Source organism: Lithobates pipiens, unplaced genomic scaffold, assembly GCF_037356315.1.
Source record: "Lithobates pipiens isolate NorthernLeopardFrog02 unplaced genomic scaffold, aLitPip1_a1.2 Scaffold_8, whole genome shotgun sequence".
In the NCBI taxonomy this organism is placed as follows: Eukaryota; Metazoa; Chordata; class Amphibia; order Anura; family Ranidae; genus Lithobates; species Lithobates pipiens.
In genome coordinates this window covers 91782067-91798463 of record NW_027507903.1, presented here as the reverse complement: position 1 = coordinate 91798463, position 16397 = coordinate 91782067, and the positions used below count along the sequence as shown (strand labels likewise).

Here is a 16397-nt window from a genome sequence, read left to right as displayed (position 1 = left end):
GAAACACAATGTTTATCATAGATATGTAATTTTAACATAATCAGGGTTACCGGAATTCATGTTTACGTCGAGTACGTTGATAGGTTAACATGCAGCTCATCTGAAAATATGCAGCAACCAAATGGATGGCGCTAGCTCCTGGGCAGACAGTAGCAAAAATCGAGGTTGCATCCTCTATTTGTAATATACTGTAATTTTTTTATATACTGGAAGTAAAAATTGTAAAACTGCATTATTTAATAAAAGCAGTTATGCACAGTGTCTAGTCGCAGAGCATTGCATCCACATCCCTACTTGGTTAAAAAACAAAAACAAAGGACAGATCAAAGACCTGTCCCTAATGGCTAATTGGGACTTTACAAGATGCTTTAGTCTGTTAAGAGGTAAGCATATCAACACACATAGTTTAGAAAGACATTCATTTTATTACAAAGAGATTAATAGATTAAAAACAACATTTATGGTACATCAAATGACCCAAATTAATAAAAGCAGAACAATTGATGCTAGGATATATTATACAGCCTACGCGTTTCACAGTTGTAGTCACTGCTTCCTCAGGGATATATCCTAAGCATCCATGTATCTTAATACTGACACCCAAGTAGCAAATGGTGGAGACAGACAGCATTCTATGTCAACACAGGCGATGCCAGAGTCACCTCTGGTTTCATGGATGTTGAACCGTGTGAATGAATAAAACGATCTTGTAAAATTAATTTGTCCAAATTGGTCAAGCAGCGGTTCGTCAGGCGATGAAAGGAATTCGAAATTCCAGCTGGTAATTGAAGCCCGGGGAAAAACCCCTCCTGAAGTCAAAACAACAAGGGTCGCCAGGTACATCCATATGTGTCCAGCCACATCACCGCGATATGAATCACCTGAGTAAAACCGCATTAGGAGAGTGTTGGCAACAAGCATTCTTCCCTTTGGGAATGGACAGTTTGATGAGTAGCTATGTATCTATGTTATAACATTGTGTGATATTTTAGGATTATTTTAGGAACCATGTATTTTTAATGATGTATTTAATTATTTTAAGTAAATGGTTTTTCTTGCCTCTAATGGTACTAATGATAATGGTAAAGTCTACAATTTGTATCTTTTTTTTTTTTATTTCAACCTTCTTGAAACATTCGAAGTCCAGTTCAATGTTTTGAACACATACAGTATCTTAATTGCTATCAATTTAAATTGGGTTTTGTTTGGCTTCAGCATTCTTTAGTAGGCTTTAACCACTTAAGGACCGCCGCATGCCAATGTACGTCATCACAATGGCATGTACAGGCACAAGCACGTACGTGTGCGTGCTTGCCTTCCAGTGGGTGGGGGGTCCGATCGGACACCCTCCCGCTGGATGCGGCAGTCCGTTTCGCTTCAGGAGTGATCTGGGATGAGGGGATGGTCGTTGGTTTCTGGCCATCCCCTCTCGATCGCTCCTGGCGAATGAGAAGCTTCCTCCCACTGTGTATAGTAAACACAGGCAGGGAGGAAGTTATGTCATTCTCCTCGGGGCGGACTACGAGGAGAAGTGAAAGTAAGTGTGCACCAACACTACACTAACACATAGGCACGCACAGGCACACAAACCCCCCCCATCACCCCCCCCAATCGCCCCCCGATCCTCCGCCCCCCCTCCCCCCCAGTCACAGTGTCACTGATTGCAGTGATCATTTATTTACTGATCACTGCATTCAGTGCCAGTTGTGACAGTAAAAAAGGGCAGTTAGTGTTAGGTCCAGGGTAGCCCCCTACCACCCCCCAATAAAGGTTTAACCCCCTGATTGCCCCTAGAGTTAACCCTTTCACCCCCTTTTGCCAGTGTCACTAAGCGATCATTTTTCTGATCGCTGCATTAGTGTCGCTAGTGTCGCTAGGTAGCTAGTTATTTTTTTAGGTTTACCGCCAGGTTTTTATAGCGCTAGGTACCCCGATATACTACCCAATAATGGTTTTAACCCCCTGATTGCCCCTAGTTAACCCTTTCACCCCCTTTTGCCAGTGTCACTAAGCGATCATTTTTCTGATCGCTGCATTAGTGTTGCTAGTGTCGATAGGTAGCTAGTTATTTTTTAGGTTCACCGCCTGGTTTTTATAGCGCTAGGTACCCCAATATACTACCCAATAATGGTTTTAACCCCCTGATTGCCCCTAGTTAAGCCTTTCACCCCCTTTTGCCAGTGTCACTAAGCGATCGTTTTTCTGATCGCTGCATTAGTGTTACTGGTGCCGCTAAGTAGCTAGTTATTTTTTTAGGTTCACCGCCAGGTTTACTACCCAATAACGGTTTTAACCCCCTGATTTCCCCTAGTTAACCCTTTCACCCCCTTTTGCCAGTATCACTAAGCAATCATTTTTCTGATCGCTGCATTAGTGTCACTAGTGTCGCTAGGTAGCTAGTTATTTTTTTAGGTTCACCGCCAGGTTTTTATAGCGCTAGGTGCCCCCATATACTACCCAATGGTTTTAACCCCCTGATTGCCCCTAGTTAACCCTTTCACCAGCGATCACAGTATAAGTGTCACTGGTGACGCTGGTTAGCCAGTTAGTTATTTAGGTTCCCCGTCAGGTTTTTATATAGCGCCAGGGACCCCTATATACTACCTAATAAAAATTTGAACCCCCTGATTGCCCCTAGTTAACCCTTACACCAGTGATCACCGTATAAGTGTTACGGGTGACTCTGGTTAGTTTGCTTTTTATAGCATCAGGGCACCCACCATTTATTACCCAATAAAGGTTTAACCCCCTGATCACCCGGCGGGTGATATCAATTAGGTTTTAGGGTCAGGGTCTGCGTCGCCCTAGGCAGCACTAGGGTAGTGCCAGTACCGCTAACACCCACGCACAAAGCATAAACCTCCCGTAGTGGTATAGTATCTGAACAGATCAATATCTGGTCTGATCAGATCTATACTAGCGTCCCCAGCAGTTTAGGGTTCCAAAAGATACCTGCTAGCACCTGCGTTTTGCCCCTCCGTCCAGCCCACCCAAGTGCAGTATCGATCGAACACTGTCACTTACAAAACACTAAACACATAACTGCAGCGATTGCAGAGTCAGGCCTGATCCCTGCGATCGCTAACAGTTTTTTTTGGTAGCGTTTTATATTTAAATCCGGAAGGCAGTGCTTGGTTTTCGGGGTCCCGTACGTGGCTAGGCTCCCAAAAAGTCCCACACATGTGGTATCCCCGTACTCGGGAGAAGCAGCAGAATTTATTTTGGGGTGTAATTTGACTTATGCCCATAGCATGTGTGAGCAATATATCATTTAGTGACAACTTTGTGCATAAAATGTAATATTCCTGCAACTTGTGGCAAAATATAAAATATTTCATGGACTCAACATTCCTCTCAGTAAATAGCTTGGGGTGTCTATTTTCCAAAATGGGGTCATTTGGGGGGGGGGGGGGGTTGTGCTATTTTGGCATTTTATGGCCTTCGAAACTGTGATAGGTAGTGAGGAGTGAAATCAAAAATTTGCACCCTTAGAAACCCTGAAGGCAGTGATTGGTTTTCGGGGTGCCGTATGCTGCTAGACTCCCAAAAAGTCCCACATATGTGGTATCCTCGTAGTCAGGAGAAACAGCACAATATATATTTGGGGTGCAATTCCACATATAACTATGGCATGTGTGAGCAATATATCATTTAGTGACAACTTTTTGTAAACTTCTTTTTTTTTTGTGTCATTATTCAATCACTTGGGACAAAAAAAAATATTCAATGGGCTCAACATGCCCCTCAGCAATTTCCTTGGGGTGTCTACTTTCCAAAATGGGGTCATTTGGGGGGGGGGGGGGGTTTGTGTTATTTTGGCATTTTATGGCCTTCGAAACTGTGATAGGTAGTGAGGAGTGAAATCAAAAATTTGCACCCTTAGAAATCCTGAAGGCAGTGATTGGTTTTCGGGGTGCCGTACGCGGCTAGACTCCCAAAAAGTCCCACATATGTGGTATCCCCGTACTCAGGAGAAGCAGCAGAATATATTTTGGGATGCAATTCCACATATAACTATGGCATGTGTGAGCAATATATCATTTAGTGACAACTTTTTGTAAACCAATAAATATACACTTATTGACATTTTTTTTACTAAAGACATGTGGCTGAATAAATTTTGCCCTAAATGTATGACTAAAATTGAGTTTATTCGAATTTTCTTATAACAAAAAGTAGAAGATATCTTTTTTTCTCAAAATTTTCGGTCTTTTTCCATTTTTATAGCAAAAAAAAAAAATCGCAGAGGCAATCAAATACCATCAAAAGAAAGCTCTGTTTGTGGGAAGAAAAGGTCGCAAATTTCGTTTGGGTACAACATTGCATGACCGCGCAATTACCAGTTAAAGCAGTGCAGTGCGAAATTGTAAAAAGACCTCTGGTCCTTAGGCTGAAAATTGGTCCGGGGCTGAAGTCGTTAAGCAGCTTCTAAGTTTGCTGAAGCCTCCTAATAGTTTGTATTAAGCAACAGCCATTAAGATCTGACACAGCTCTCCCAGACTGGAGCTAAAGGATGCTTTAAGGGATTCAGGCATACTAATGGAAGCTTTGGAAGGGGTTTGTAAATGCTTGCTGTAGCTCAGGGTTTTTTTTTCTTTTTTTCTTTTAACTAAAAACTCTTATTTGTCACAGATGGCAAGCAGGTCTTAAAAAAAAAAAACTATCTGGTTATTTTTCTTGAAACAAGTGAAAATGAGGCACTGGATTAAAACCATCAGTAGATCAATCAAATTGCGATAAGGCATAGTGTTTCTGGCAGCCCAGGTTTGAACATTCACATAGAAAAATACTAAGAGTGCCCCAAACAAAAGGTTGGAGAGTCCCGACTCTTTTATTATTGACATTTGCTCACAAGGAGACAACACAGAACAACCAACATGTTTAGGGGTCTGAAAGAAACCCGCCCTCCCTCTGGGTTATAAAAGAGGCATAAAAACATATATGAAATCTTAAACTGAATTCCTGGTACCAACATGTTAATTCTAAATTTATTCCTCAAATATATTCCTCTTGCTCTTGCATTTAGACAATATTTGCTTATCCCAGGGTTCAGCTTTACATTTTGTTGGTACATATGGGGTTATTTTTCCCTGTCTGTGTTCTGCTTAGATTTCCCTTCACTTTCTGTATTGGAGATTCTGTAACTGAGAGGAAAACCTAGCATGTTGTCTAACCCTTCTATACTCTACTCTAGTCAAAAGTTTTAAAACAAGTTTTGCCTTTAAAGAACTTTAATCTTAAGTGAGATGGGCTTTAATCCTTTTTTTCACACACCAAAGACTATAAAACATATACATTTTCTGAAAGCAGAGAACCCATAGAATAAAATAATGGAAGTTGCAATTTTTATGTTCCACGATATTAGTGCAAATGTTTATCAAATCTAAATTTTCAGTAATCATACATTCAAATTAATGCACACAAATCTACAAATATATATCCACACTTTCTGTAGTGTATAACAGATGAGATTGAGTCAAGTAAATAGATACCAAAGATGTCAAGACTTAAAGTGTTACTAAACCCAGGAGCCCTAATATTTATTATGAAATAATTTTTTTACCTATGCATGTGTGTGTTGGTGTTCATGAAGTGGGAGGTGGGGGCTGAAGGTTTTCATAACACTTTAAAAAAAAAAGTTCTCACTTAAAGTGGTTGTTAACCCGCCAATGTACCTTTACATTTTCCTCTCAGTTTTTTACAGTAATGGACCCCTGTGACTGTACTTTATAATAATAATGCGTATATATCTTGTTTACAGATCGCTGATCTGCGCTCATTAACCCACTGTCTATCTCCTCTCTCAGCCAGACAGATGCAGCAGGCGGGGGAATCCCCCCACTGATGTTTGTCAGGAGGGGAGGAGGAGAGAGGCTGCCCTGCCCGTTGCATCTGTCAGGCTCAGAGAGGAGATAGTCAGCGGGTTAATGAGTGCAGATCAGCAATCTGTAAACAAGGTATATACAGCATTATTTTTATACAACACAGTCACAGGGGGCCATTACAGTAAAAAACTGAGATTCTTATAAATAAACAGTAATTTGAGCAGCAGGACTGGAGGGGGCGGCGTGGACACAGAGCTGACAGGCAGAGAGGGGAGGGGGGAGAGGATGGAGGAGAGGACACAGAAAACATAGACCAGGCTGTGGCTGACGGAGGCACGTACGCTGACAACGGTGTTGGGGCTCAGCAGCCCTGATATATCTGTGGTCAGCGTACAGGGGGAAGGATAGCAACTGGCAGGATCATCCAGGGGTTTCAGGTAATACTGGGGGCCAAATTAAACAGCACAAGCACTGTGCTGTATAACATGCTTTATAGGAACAGGATATTTATTTTTATTATTTTTTGGGTTAACAAACGCTTTAATGTTATTACTATCACAAGGGGGCTGACCTTTTTCTGAAAATGATAATTGCTTGGCAGTCTCTGGGGTCTTTGACGTTGAACAAAAGTGACAGTTTGATCTGGGTAACTAAGAAAGCAAAGGATTAGCTTGATATCCATTCATGACAGAATTCCTTTAACTCTTACATGTCCTAAGTATGCTAAGATTAATGCATAGCTGACCATGTTAACCACTTTTTATTTTAAAGATACATGTCAGTATCCCTAAATGATCCCCTGTATATTTTGTTTTACAATATTTATACAACTTATTTAGGAAAAAAACATTTCACCAACTTGGAGAAGGAAAGACAAAGAAGAGTCCGCTTGTTAATGAAGAAAGTAATGACAGCAAGAGAGTGGAGACGCCAAGCAGAGCAACATTACAATACATTCCACAGGATCTGCTAAGTGAGAAGTTGGAGGTAATTCGTTGAATTAATATATCTTAAAGTGATTGTAAAGGCTTGTTTAAAAAAAAACATAAAAAAATAACAAACATGTTATACTTACCTCATTTGTGCAGTTGGTTTTGTCAGAGCAGCCTGGATTCTCCTCTTCCCGGGTCCCTCTTAGCTGCTCCTGACCCCTCCCTCCTGTCGAGTGCCTCCACAGCAAGCAGCTTGCTATGCTTGGCACCCAAACAAAGCTGCAGCTGAGTGTGTCCATTCAGACGTGGAGCTGCCTTTCAGTCTTACCCCCTCTCTCCCCTGATTGGCTAACTGACTTTGATTGGCCCCCACAGCTGTCAATCAGGGGGGTGAGTGATGGACATCGCTAGACAGAGATGGGGCTCAGGTAAGTCATTAGGGAGTTATGGGGAGCTGCTACACACAGAAGGCTTTTTATCTTAATGCATAGAATGCATTAAGATAAAAAACCTTCTGCCTTTACAACTGCTTTAATTAAAAAAAAATACCAGTGCTGAAAAAATGTTTAACCCTGTAAAGAGATAGGATGCCCTGCTTTGCATCACACCTGCTGAAGAACATGTGACCTTAAAGTGTAATTCAAGCCTAACACTCATTTAAAAATGTTTGCCCCCCTCCCCTTCATCCTACCTATCCTGCCTACCTGGGTATATAAAAAAAAGAAAAAAAAAAGGTTTGTATACTTATGTAGCTTTACCCCCGCAGGAAGCCACTTGGTGAATTGGGTTCTCTGTTTCAATTCTGAGAACAACCTCAGCCCCACTGACACGCAAGGTTAAGCAAATTGATACTGCACTGCTACTGGGAGCACAAATGTAGATAACCTGCACACAACTAAAGCAGGATGGAAGGAAAGGTTATTGCTCAATTCCCTCCTGCAGTGCTCTTGTGTTCTGCTGGCAGGGCACACAGGCAGGGAACACCTGCAGAATACAATGATCACTGCCAGCAGTTAAACTATATACATTTCTAGTGCAACCAATGCTTTTTCCAGATTTGTATAAATACATTGCAGAATTATATTTCAATACTATGCTTTTTATGTTATTTTTTTTTTAAGGGGAAATAATACTACAGTGTATTAAAATTTGCATTTTTTAAAATCAGGGCCTATTGTTGCACTTTAGCTAAGATTATTTTATATGTGGAAATCTTAGCACTTCAATTCAGGGGTTAGAAACAAGTATACCAAATAGACCACCACCTACAGTGTCATTACCTGACCCATTTGTCAGCTGGAAGATTGTAAAACACCAAATCTTCCTAGGTATGGAGAAGCAGGTTGCCCTCTCCTGTTCATGACACTATGCAGTCCTCTATCTGAACAGCCAGTGGCCAATCCTAACCACTGTCATATGGGGGCAGGGGTACGGTCCAAAGACCTGTGTAGGCTTTAACACTGAGCTTATATGGTGCTTTTTACTCAGAGTTCCAGTGGGTGAACATAGCAGTGGGAAGCTAGCAGTGCGCTTTCAAGAAAACCTGTTATTTTAATGTAGACCTATTGGCAAAACTTTTTTTTTTTTTTTTTTTTTTTTAAAAGAGCAAGGGAGGGGTTATAACCCCTATTAGATTTTTTTTTTTGTGCTGCCATCTGTATCCTATTGAGGAGTGCTACCATTACTTCCTGTCCCATAACCAAAACAGGAAGAGAAAAGAAATCCCTGAAAATGATGGGAATCCCTTGGCTCCCCCCTCTCTCAGGTCAATAGAACTAGTGTCCCTATTAGCACATTTTGCCTCTATTACTTTTCTGAAAACCCCCAATTTTAGATTTTCTTTTATTTCCACTGCACAAAAAAGAGGGGGAATCTCCATAATGGGCATGCAACAAAATAAAAACATGGGAATACCTGGCTGACCTAACCCCCCGACCCCCCCCCCCCCCCCCGGAAGCTGGAAATCACTGCAGTAAACGCCACTCCAGTGATCTCCACCAGCTTACGGCTCCCATGCTGAGTGGCTGGCCTGATGCATTCTGAACACAGGAGGTTGGCCACTTGGCATAAGCCCCATTTAGAGAACAATCACATTTTCTGAATGAATGCAATGCTTTATCTGATTGGAAAATTGGATATTTTCCATTCTCTTTACTGTATAAAAAAAATCAATATACATTTTGTGTAATGTAAATGGGCTATTCAAAATACCAAAATTTGTAGTCGATAAATAAGGCATGGGATAAAGTAAGATCAACTTATTATAAAAGCAAGATCTGCAAACCTTTTGAACTAGGTGGTCTGGTTGTCTGTTATAAAACCTAGTCGACATTCTCAAAGAATATTGTTTTAAGGAATGAATAAAGAGGCATGATCAGGGTTAAGCGAGGATAGAGAATGCATACAGAAAGGAAAAGGGACTGGAAAGAAAAGGGATAAACACTCAACACAAAGGTAAATTATATACAAATAACTCTATGAAGGCACAGGAACATTGTGTATTTGTCTGCATTGTGTCAGAGAGAACTTGATACAGTGTAATAATACTAAAAGGTACATGCTAACATCAACCACATAACCATGTGTAAACAGTCTCTTCTGAATAAGGAAACCTGAACAATGTCTAGTTCTATAGAAATTAATTCTTCATTGAGGGAAATTTTTGCACACTGTTGACTTCCTGACTAATAATATCTTTGAAAGGGCACTGCAGTCTATTTTCCCTAAACAGAAACAGCTGATGAGCTAAAATAATATAAAATATGTTTGAAATAGCTTTAGCACTTTCTGTGAATGTATATTAGAATATTGTGATACTATTAGGTCAAAATTAGGCTTATGTCAGATGACTTGATGCTTGGTTTAGGTCATGTACCCTGGGATCGGAGCCCCACAATATTTGCCCATTTCAGCTGAAGATATGTTTAGGCTTGATTGGGTTTATAAAGTATATGTAAACCCAAACACTAAAATCTCATATAAGCTTTAAAAATAAGTGCACTTTTCAGACAAGATGTCCACAGATGTATAGTTACTGAGGCCCAATAGGCATGGCTGCCTTTGTTTACAATAGGTGGTGAAAGGCTCCTCTCTCCTTGCCGAGCCTGTACAGGGCAGCCCTATAAACATCTATAATGCCATCTCCCACCTAGGAGACAAATGTAGACAAGACTCATAGAATACTCTAGGGCTGCGTTGAGCAGATATGGCCAGGAGAGGGAACCTTGCACCACTGGATATAAACAGACAATGAAGGGTGCAGATGTCCGATCTTGGTGAGTATACGTCTGTGAAGGAGGAGGGGTGGGATCGACTAGGTCAAGGCAAAGGGGCAAAAATAATATGTGCACCTTATCTGGCACGTATCTGTCAAATATTCTTTAGCATGCTAATCTAACATTGTTTTTAGATTAGCGTTTTTTACTAAGACAATACTTGGATGTCCTACAATGAAGGTCCTTGTTTAGGCTTTCCCTGTTTCCCGTGCTCTGTCCCTGCCTCCTAACTATGCTCCTGTGTTGTCACCCTGTAATGTCAGATGAAGACTACAAGTGGCAGTTTCAACACAAATTAAACAGAAAAGGGCCACTGTTGTCACTATAAAGAAAACAAGCCCTAAAAATGCCATACAGTCTTCGCTGAAGTGTAGGTAGACATAAAGTGGCTTGAAATCTGGCTGCAGGAGTTTTTAGAACTGAGATGCAACAATGGATGAAAACACGTAATCTATAACCAAGCCACTTGTTTAAGATGCACATTTAAACAAAACAAGGAACGCAAAGGCCTAGTGCACTACCCTTTTTTGTTTATTGGATAAAAATAAATGCGTGTATACACACAAATGCCAAGATATTAAAACATTGCACAACACCCTTGGGGGACAAAAGTGGTAACACTCAAGATCCTCACGTGCATAACAAACTACCACTAATACATTTTGAGGGACATGCCTCTTCCTCCATTTGCTCTGAGGAAGAGGTCAAGTCTGTTGAAATGCATCAGAGCTAGTTTGTCATATGTAAGGATCCTAAATTTGATCACACTTGGCTCTTGAATTTTATACAATGCTTTTTTATCTTGGCTTTTGTGAGTATGCATGCATTTGTTTTTATCCAATAAATAAGGATGGTAATGCACTAGGCTTTTGCATCCTTTGTTTTGTTTATTTCTTTCAAGATTCCCTGGTCTCACTGGGCAGCATTGGCAGAATGATCTCATCTTATAAGAGACCTGATGATATCATCCTACGTTATATATTTGGCTTCTCAAGTACCCCTAAGCGCTATGGTGTCAGAGTGTGAATTTTCTTGTGTTAAGATGCACACTGCTTTAACAAACGAGAGTTCACTCAGTTGGGGGTTTACATCTCGTTTTTTTACCCTTGCCCATGCTCCTCCACCCACCTAAATGTCTAATTGTTTAAAATGGAACTAAACTTATAAAGCAGGGGTGTCCAACCTGTGGCCCAGAGGTCCCATACAGTCCAAGACGGCTATGAATGCGGCCCAGCACAAAATTGTAAACTTTCTTAAAAATTTAGATTTTTTTTTGAATTTTTTGAAAAAAAATTGTTTACACTTGGCGAACACATGCAGCTGAAGTAAAATTTGATAGTGGGGGTTACTTACTAAAGGCAAATACACTTTGTACTTTACTGGATTTTTATAAGCTTTATCTTCTGAAAGAAAAATATCCCAGTCTTCGCAATCACACTTTATTCATGTCATCAGTTTTTCAACAGCACCTATATTTGTTAGCAACTGAAGCACAAGAAGGGCAAAATTAGCACTAAAATATCTGATGAGCAGCTTAAGAGTTCATTGAGAATTTCTACTACATTCATCAAACCAGATATTGATGCGTTAGTTTATCAAAAACAGTGTCAAATGCTGCACTCATTTTATGTTGCCCTCTTTTACTTTTATAATAAATATTACAAAAAAAAAAGAAGTTTTATTACTCAGATAGGTATATTATCTATATCAGTGAACGTTAACTGAGCTCCACGACTTTTTCTGCTCATCAGCTATCCTTATTGTTAGTGTATTTTATGTGTGGCCCAAGGCAATTCCACTTCGTCCAATATGGCCCAGGAAGGTCAAAATGGTGGACACCCCTGGTCTAAATTGTAAGTTCAACTTTTCATAAAAAGTAAAAAGGCAATCCAACATTCTACGCCCCACACCCCCAGTCTCTGTTGCACTTACCTTCGTTGGGGATTAGTTGTCGGTCCCCACTCTTTTCCCCTTTCTTTCTGTATAGCTTCTGAGATGAATCAGAACGCTTCTGATTGGTCAAAGTGGTCACATGCAAGCACTGGCCAATAAGAATTGCTTTAATTCAAGCCTTACAGACAGAAGGAGGAAAAGAGCAGGGATTTTAAATCCCCGGGATGCTACATTGGCTGCGTAGACTCTGACTTCTGATCACCTAAAAAAAGAACCTTTGGGGCTCGGGGTGGCGTAGAGTAATTACCTTTTAATTTTTTCTGAAAAGGTGAACTAACCCTTTTAGGGAATTTAGAACACATCAGCTTATCCCTGCTTTAGGTTCACATCTCCTATTTTATTTCTTTGCTAGAGTATATCATAGTTGGCTATGCAACTTATTTCATAGAATTTTCAAGGACTTGTAAAAATCTGCTAAGTCCTGTTTCATATCATCAATAAAACAGCAAAGTAAATATGATTTGCCACAAAAAGCCCAGTTAATGAGGATCCCCAGTTGAGTTTATTTGTGAAAGGAAAAAAAAACCTTTTCCCATAATAATTTGTTGGAAAGGATTTTGTGTATTTTTCATCGTAATTCTCACGCTCACTATGGATGATCCAAGCTATGATCTAATGCTCTTAGGCAGGAACAAAACAAATCCTCCATTTACTTTTCTTCACTGTCTAATGGTTTTTTATTTAGTATAAAATAACTGCCCATTATCAGATTGTTAAATTTGAGGAATGTTTAGGGAAACATATTCCAGGTGATTTTTGAAATGTGTATTATTTGTTCTAATATTAAACTGTCAAGAAGTGAAATTACACTTAGTTTTAAAACATTCAAATGGCTAAAAGTTTAAACAAAGAGTCTTGTTTAAAAGCAGGCACTATAACCTGAAAACCCTTGTTTGTAAACTCTTCCAATCCTGGGGGAGCTCTATAACTAGGGGCTTGACTACTTTGAGTTTGAAGATTAGCCTGCGTTCCTGGAGATAAGTCCACCCACTCTACAAAAAAAGAATGAGCGCTGTTATTGCTGGTGTGGCTCTCCTCCGAGGTCTCCAGTACTAAAACTTGTCTTCCTACCAGGGCTTTTTTTCAGCTGGAACTTGGTGGAAGTCGTTTTCGCTACCTCTGGCTCAGGCCCTCTGCTACCTGCTCGCCATTATCATTTGAAAACACAGAAGTCCAGCTTCTGTGTTTACCAGTGATAGCTTGTCTCCCACAGATATGATCTCCTGAGTGGATCCCACAGAGTGCATGGAGATTCAGATGCCTGGGGTGCATTGTGGATGCCGACACCCCCACTGGATGATATCCCTGCAAGTAAGAGAGGAGGAGCTGGGAAGTAGTAAAGTCGACTGGATGCTTCAGTTTAAAACTGAAACAAAAGTAAGACATGTTGAAGATGGTGGAGCTTTTATGGTGGAGGGGAGGTTGCATGCAGAGGTCAGAGCTGAAGAGGGGTGAAAGTGAGATGTAGAGGTAAGCAGCTGTGGAAGAAGGTTGAACTCTGCAATCTGAGTGTAGTGCACCCCTGAACTCTGTGAGGAACCCCCCCCCCCCCAACTCTGCACTCTGTATGTAATGCACTCCTAGTATTTAATGCCCCTTTAGGACCCTCCCACTGTTAGCGAAATTTGACCATGCCCACTATTTGATGCAGTTTGAAGGGTGTGTGTGTTTTGTGGGTGAAGGGTTTTGGGGGGTTGCAGTTGAGTTCCTGCACTTATTTTCTAAGAAAAAAAAGCCCGGCTGCCTACTATTCTGTTTTCCAACAAGGGCACTGTTACTGGCCATTAGCTAGTGAGACAGAGGGTGAGTAGAGAAGTTGAAGTAAAGAATTCCATATTGACAGCATACATCTCATCTAGGACTAAAACTGCACACAAAAGTGGTTAATATAAAAGCAGATGCCTTGTGGTGCCTTGTGGTGCCTTGTTTTAGGCAGGACTGTGGTCTTTAAAAAAGGGCTTTAAAAAATTACTTAAAAATACGTCTGGAAGGTTTATTTAAAAAATAAAAAAGACTACAATATAATTTCTTAATAATTATTCTAAGATTACATTAAAAATGTATTTAAAAGTATTTTGACCTGTCATTTATTTTAGCTTTGCTGGTTATATTTTCACTACAGTATTTCATAGACAGTTTTGTCACTACTAGAGGACACACCCATCAGTATCAGTATACCAGTATACACTGCAGTACTTACTGGAGGACATTGAAAAGGAATTTGCTGCGCCTAAAGCACTTTTTTGTAAAGCAATTAATATGTGTGCTCCATAACTATATACTGTATATGTTTCCCAAAATAAAACTTGAATACCTTTTTCTTTCTATTTTATCCAGCAGTCACATAAAACCATAGTCTCCTCTATATTCCATTGCTGGTCTTAGGGAGGCGTGTCAGTGTTGGAAAGAGGCAGGCTGTTGGTGACTTGTAGCACAGGTGGTTAATTACTAAAGGAAAATCCACTTTGCACTACAAGTGCACTTGGAAGTGCGGTCGCTGTACATCTGAGGGGGACTTACAAGGAAAATAAAAAACTGCATTTTAGCTTACACATGATTGGCTGATAAAATCAGCAGAGCTTCCCCTCATTTTAGATCTTCCCTTCAGATCTACAGCGACTGCGCTTCCAAGTGCACTTGTGGTGCAGCGTGGATTTGCCTTTAGTAGATCAACCCCACAGTGCGGAGACCAAAAGTCTTCTTAATACTCAATGAATGCATATAGCTTTACAGGCAATTACATTTTCTATGTGCAAAGACAGACACAGGCTGAATGCCCAGCAAACAATTTAGGCACTTCTACTGGGACAAATGTGCACTGCAGAAAATTTTGGTGCAGTGCTGTGGAGTGACCAGCAGATGGTAAAGGCGATTTTTACATTTGAGAACTCTACTTGTCAGCAGTGAATTTTATAGCATATTTTAGCACATATATCACACCCAAAAAATATTTATTACACCTGAAAATTATTCAGTAGGTAACTGACCCTAATGCCTCATGTACATGGTCGGATTTTCCGACGGAAAATGTGCGATCGGATCATGTTGTCGGAAAATCTGACCGTGTGTGGGTTCCATCTGACTTTTTCCGTCGGATTTTTAGACACACAATGTTTGAGAGCAGGATCTAAAATTTTCCGACAACAAAATCCGATAGCATAAATTCTGATCGTATATAGAAAATTCCAATGGACAAAGTGCCACACATGCTCAGAATAAACTAAGAGACGAAAGCTAGTGGCCCGTTTATAGTCCCGACGTACGTGTTCTATGTCACCTTGTTCAAAACGATCGGATTTTCCGATAACTTTGTGCGACTGTGTGTATGCAACACAAGTTTCGGCCAAAATCCGTTGGAAAAAATCAGATGGATTTTGTGGTCGGAATGTCAGACTGTCTGTATGGGGCATTACACTCAATCTAAACTTTAAACTCAACCATTAATGTACACCTTTCCCTAAATAAATATGGGAGGTGCCGTTGCTGACCTAGTTATAATAATACTAGTTGACTAGCTATTATGTTGATCCACTGGCTTCCATTTTCTCTCCATTCTTTCACTTACGGTATCTTAATGTTTCTCTTACAGGAAACTACAGAGAAGAAAGCCTTCTGCAATTCCTATGTAAAGGACCTTGTGAATGAAGCAAATGACATCAATTTGAAAAATGAATCTTTACAAAAGTTGTGGCCACAAATGTTCATTGAGATTGTCAGAGATGCAGTGATTGAGATCCGTGATAAGAACTCTTATATGAAACAGTGCTTGCAGAGGATCTCTGAGCAAAAATAGCCACCAATCAATATTTCATACAAAACAGTAATATTGACTGTTCCTATGTAGATCTGCTTGTTCTCCTGTTCATGTCCTGAATTGTCTACCTCCCTCTTTTTGGCAGTATGGAAGACCACATTTGTTAAATCAAGCCCTGTATTTGGGACTTTAAGCGGTTAATTGCAAGCAGAATTGTATACCACAAAGAAGCCATGATCTTCAAATGTCTTCCACCACTAAATATGTGGGAGGATACATTGCTACAACACTATGGCCAATCTGTTAAACGAAAAGTCACTTTTCAGTGTAATTTGCTTTTCTGAAGAGTTTGTTTAAAATAAAATTGCTTTTGTAATTGGGGTTCTAAATAATTTTGGGCATTTAGAATGGAACCCCTCGGGGTCACCTACATACATTGCAAGGATATTAGCAAGTCTTATTGCATATACTTGACTGCTTCTGTTCTGTAAATATTGCAAGAGATCCTGTTGGCATACTTACTGAAATCTTACAAATCAGTGCTTAGAGAGAAGATCTGCGTTTACTTATACTTTTTCAGGTGCAACACTTTTTGCAGTTATCTCATCAAGTGAAACTTCCAATTTAGTAAACTTAAAAAATAAATAGCCACCCATCG

The 16397-nt window shown here is 40.1% G+C and overlaps 1 protein-coding gene across 2 annotated transcripts in view; it reads left to right on the top strand.

Moving 5' to 3' along the window:
* Positions 1–16115, top strand: part of LRRC49 (leucine rich repeat containing 49) — a 186106-nt gene extending 169991 nt beyond the window's left edge. For both annotated transcript variants that reach the window (XM_077472670.1, XM_077472671.1), the window contains 2 exons: positions 6665–6812; positions 15575–16115. In XM_077472670.1, the coding sequence (XP_077328796.1) occupies positions 6665–6812; positions 15575–15778 (352 nt within the window). In that variant the 3' untranslated portion in view covers positions 15779–16115. The remainder of the gene's footprint in view (positions 1–6664; positions 6813–15574) is intronic.
* Positions 16116–16397: the final 282 nt, after the last annotated feature.